The 5,213-nt window shown below is 32.5% G+C and overlaps 1 protein-coding gene across 1 annotated transcript; it reads left to right on the forward strand.

The window, feature by feature from the left end:
* Positions 1-958: 958 nt before the first annotated feature.
* On the forward strand, positions 959-4,565 carry HELRODRAFT_127831 (hypothetical protein; the record flags this gene model as incomplete). Its single annotated transcript, XM_009020256.1, has 2 exons — positions 959-1,021; positions 4,398-4,565. Coding segments are annotated over 2 exons (231 nt in total), but the record flags the coding sequence as incomplete, so codon positions are not given.
* Between the last annotated feature and the right edge of the window lie 648 nt (positions 4,566-5,213).

Here is a 5,213-nt window from a genome sequence, read left to right on the forward strand (position 1 = left end):
CGTAATAAAAATATGAACATCAGGTCAAACAAACCTACAAACAAACATGCAAACTCACATATATACACATATACTAACACACTTACGAACACACATGCAAACAAACAAACATACAAACAAACATACAAACGACGATTTAATATTTATAACTTCTAAGTCTTTTTCGCGGGCAATATTCTTACATCATTGTTAAGCTTGGCGCTTGAAAATAAGCTGTAAATAACTTCTCTGCCATCAACGATGACGTCATTCGTTAATCACAAATACAATAAGTTAATACCCGAAATACAAAATAAATACCTACTGTTTGCATACGTACATAAATTACATTATATACAAACATTCTAACATGCATGGCTCAATTGGTTTTAATACAAATTCACACGCATCCAAACACACAAACAAACACACAAACGAACAAACACACATACATACATACACACACACACACCATACATAGATGCATACTCTTATTAATAGTATTGTAGACTTCTATGTTTATATAATTACGATACATACATACATACTTACATACATACATAAATTTTTTTCAAAAATTCAACACTACTTTCAACATTGCGTTGAACATTGTTAAACACAAAGTTGAACAATTGTAATTTTACAATATTTGTAATTTTACCTTGTAATTTAATTGTAATTTTACCTGATCGAACAATTGTAATTCTAAAGTTGTTCAACTTTGTGTTGAACAATGTTAAAATTTTTAAATTTGGAAACAAGAACAATTAGAAAATGTGAAAGTAAATCAACAACTAGCCAATGAATTATTAAGTGAATCTAAATTAGTTGAACAATGTTGAAAGTAGTGTTGAATTTTTGAAACATTGCGTTAACAACAGTCTGTTACCAAAACATACATAAATACAAACATACATAAATACAAACATACATAAATACAAACATACAGATTATAAGTCTGGCTGGCTGGGTTAACATAATGTACTTCATCCAAGATGCGCACTCCTTCTGGGATTGGATATATTTCGTCATACTCATCATCGTTAGTCCTAATGATGATGAATTCAATGATGATAATGATGATTGTAATAGTTCATCCATCTATCTATCTGTTCATCCATCCATCTATTCATCTATCTATCCATCCATCCATTCATTCGTTCATTCGCTCATTCATCAACATCTTCATTGATTCATTATAATTTTGACTTGAGGTGATAATGAAAATTACACCGACGATGGTAATAAAAATGATAGAGTGATTATTCTTTTCCCCCTCATCATTCATTCATTCATTCATTCATTCATTTAATCATTCATTCATTCATTCATTCATTCATTTTTTAATCATTAAATCGTTCGTTCATTTCTTCGGTTACTTACTCACTCATTTATTCATTCAGAAAAAATGATCTTAAGCGATGTTAATAACAATAACGATGATGATGATGGTAATAAAGATCCATGCACCCATCCATCTTTAATTCATTCATCCATTAATTAATCCTTTCGTTCGTTCGTTCGTTTATTCGCTCATTCACAATCTCACTCACTCACTCATTCACCCATCCATTATAATAATGACGTCATAAGGCGATGACGTAATCATTGTAGAGGCCATCATCATCATTAATAATAACGACTATCTCGACAATTTGATGCACTTAAGAATAGTGCAAGAGGATGATATGACACGTTTTTTCTCATTCAGTATTTCATTCATCCACTTTTTAATTATCCCTCCATTCTGCCATTCATTCCTTCATTTTTCCGTTCTTTTAATTATTTTTTATTCATTTATTCATTCACTCATTCATTCATTCATTCAATCGTTTGGTATTTCGTTTATTCATCCATTCATTTGTTCGTTCGTTCGTTCGTTCGTTCACTCACTCACTCACTCACTCACTCACTCACTCACTCACTCACTCACTCACTCACTCACTCACTCACTCACTCACTCACTCACTCACTCACTCACTCACTCACTCACTCACTCACTCACTCACTCACTTCACTAACTCATTCATTCATTCGTTCGTTCATTCACTCATTCATTCGTTCGTTCGTTCATTCATTCATTCATCTATCTATCATTTTCACGAAAGACTTGATGAAATATGGAACAATCTTGAAGCTATAATCTCCGTGGTCGTTTCTCAAAAAAGCCAAAAAATACAAAACCAGGAAATACAAAAAACTTAAAAAAATACAAAAAATGTAAACAAAAATATATACAAAGATAAACAATAATGTACAAAAAGGCAAGATACACAAAGATTACAAAGATATACATAAATAAACAACGATATACAAAAAGACAAATATACACAAAGATACATAAAAAAAATACAAATAGACAAAGAAACTTCAGAAAAATGAAAGATATACCGAAAAGATACATCGTCATTTTATGAGGATTTTGAGTATGTTTATTAATTACGTGACGAGAAGATACAAATACATAAGTATATGATATATGTCTGCGTGTATAAATGTATGTATGTATGTATGTATGTATGTATGTATGTATGTATGTGTGTCTATGTATGTATGTATGTATGTATGTATGTATGTATGTATGTATGTATGTATGTATGTATGTATGTATGTATGTTGCATTTTATTTTGTTTATACCCTATATTTTCTGCATTTGAATTCTCGTGATTACGTACAAATTTTATGCTTAATCTGTGTTTATGTCGGAAGTGCTATTCAGGTTTTTTGGTTATTTTCATTTTGAACGAAATTATACGGTATTTTGTGTGTTTGTAAGTAGGTTTGTGTGTTTATGTTTGTGTGTGTGTATGTTTGTGTGTGTAAAAAAGTTTGTTTATGTTTGTTTGTGTGTGGGTGTGTATGTTTAAGTTTTCCTATACGGTTTCTCCTACATAATCCAATAAAGTTTGCCGTGTTAAAGTTAGATTGGAGATTTTTGCCGTGAAGAAATAAGATATATTTTTCTAGATATAATTATTTAGGTTTAAACTTTTTAAATTGAAAAATACTGAAAGCAAAAATTTATTTTTGATATTTTTTGGAATAGTAACTTAGATATTTTTATTGCGAATGCTAAATATCTTGGCGTGGAAAAACTAGATTAATTATAAGTACTACTACTACTACTACTACTACTACTACTACTACTACTACTACTGCTACTACCATTACTACTACAACAACAACAACAACTACTACTCTACTACTACTACCATTTTTACTACTTCTGCTACTAATACACAAATACTTATACTACTACACCGATACTACCACAGCTACCACTAATGCCACAATACTGCAGCCGATAGTGTTACCACCACCACTACCACTACTACTACTACTACTACTACTACTACTACTACTACTACTACTACTACTACTACTACTACTACTACTACTTAACAATAATTACTACACGTAGCTGCACTACCACCACTACTACTTTTCACTGAAAGACCCAAAAAACAACCTCGGATAATTATAACGAATGGGTTTCGCTTGTCATTTTTACGGTACTAATTACTCTGAATTAGACGGTGATAAGCAAATAATAATAACAAAAGGGTATAAGCAAGCATAACAAAATGGGTTCTGGTCAATAATCGTTTTTATTCGCATAATTACTCTTGTTAGTATTATTATTTTATTAATTTTCTTATTATTATTATTATTCAGAGATATGACGTCAGCGATGGTATGAAGTGCAGTGATAAAACAAAAAAAAAAAAAAAAACTCTAAAACCAACTTCAACAACATCAACAAAAAAACAAGCAACAACTTGAATAATAATAATAATAATTATTATTATTATTATAATAATTATAATAATCATAATTATAATAATCATAATTATAGTAATAATTATATTATTAATAATATTACTAGCAATAACAACATCGGCTAGCCATAGATAGCACTCCCCGCTTTATTTTCTTCACCGATCTATCTTTAAGTTGGATATCAATAGATGCGGGGAGGATAATTACGAATAAATTGAATGAATATATTTTGTGTTTTAAGCGGACGATTAGATTGAAAATACTAATTACTACTAATACTAGTGCTGCTACTACAACACTGCGCCTACTACAAAAGTATTACTACTGTTGTTGTTGTTGTAGTTGCTGCAGCTGCTTTTGCTGCTACTACAACTACTGCTGCATCTAAGATAATATAATGCTACTACTAATGCTAATATTACTGTTACCACAAACGCGCACACAAAAAACAAAAAATTTACTACATACAATACACACACACAGGCACACATACGCACACACACAAACACAACAAACACACAAAAAACATACACACAACCACAACAAATACACACACAGGCACACATACGCACACACACAAACACAACAAACACACACACACACACACACACGCACACACACATACAACCACAAACAGGTCGGCGCATTCTTCATGATAAACCTCTGTCTAGTAGTAATCGCCACGCAATTTTCAGAAACAAAGAAGCGTGAGATGGAGAGAATGCAGATGGAAAGGAAACGCTTCCACAGCAGCAGCACCCTGGCCAGCAACTCAGAGCCTGGCGGCTGCTATGACGAAACTCTCAAATACATCGCACACCTGATTCGCAAGGCCCGACGTAGGTTCAATCGCTGGCTGAAGAGGCGTTTAAGGGGTACAAAAAAGAAATCTGGCTCTGAAAAAACACTGGCCGGTCTGGTAAGACAACATCAGATGAGGTGCAAGAGAAGGATGGAAAGGTTGGCCGCTGGGGGAGTTGAGGGTGAGAAAAATGAGAAGAAGAGGAAGAGGAAGAAGAGGAAGAGGAAAAATAAAAATGTTAATAATAATAATAATTATTATTTTTTTAATAATAAAAACTCGTTAAAATATAAAAATGTGAGCGATGATAACAAAGACGAAGATGATTGCAAAGTTGATCAAAGAAAGGAACTGAAAGGCAGAAACTCTTTGCCCTCGCCATCCATCAAAGATAAGTTAGTATGGTATATTTTATAAAAAGTGTTTATAATGTTGTGTTTTAAAAATAGTTTCAAATCACACACAATAAATAATTTAAATAATTATTCAGATCTTCATGAAATACGGAGAAATTTTTTAAATTTACCGTTCACATAGATCTCCATCGACCCTTCGAACCAACCTGCCCATAGGGGGCGTGCCTGGTGGAGTGCCTCTCGGATACGCTTCCGTCATGTCGCTGTTCAGTACCGTCAGTCTTCCGACGCCAGC

This window comes from Helobdella robusta, assembly GCF_000326865.2.
Source record: "Helobdella robusta unplaced genomic scaffold HELROscaffold_27, whole genome shotgun sequence".
In the NCBI taxonomy this organism is placed as follows: Eukaryota; Metazoa; Annelida; class Clitellata; order Rhynchobdellida; family Glossiphoniidae; genus Helobdella; species Helobdella robusta.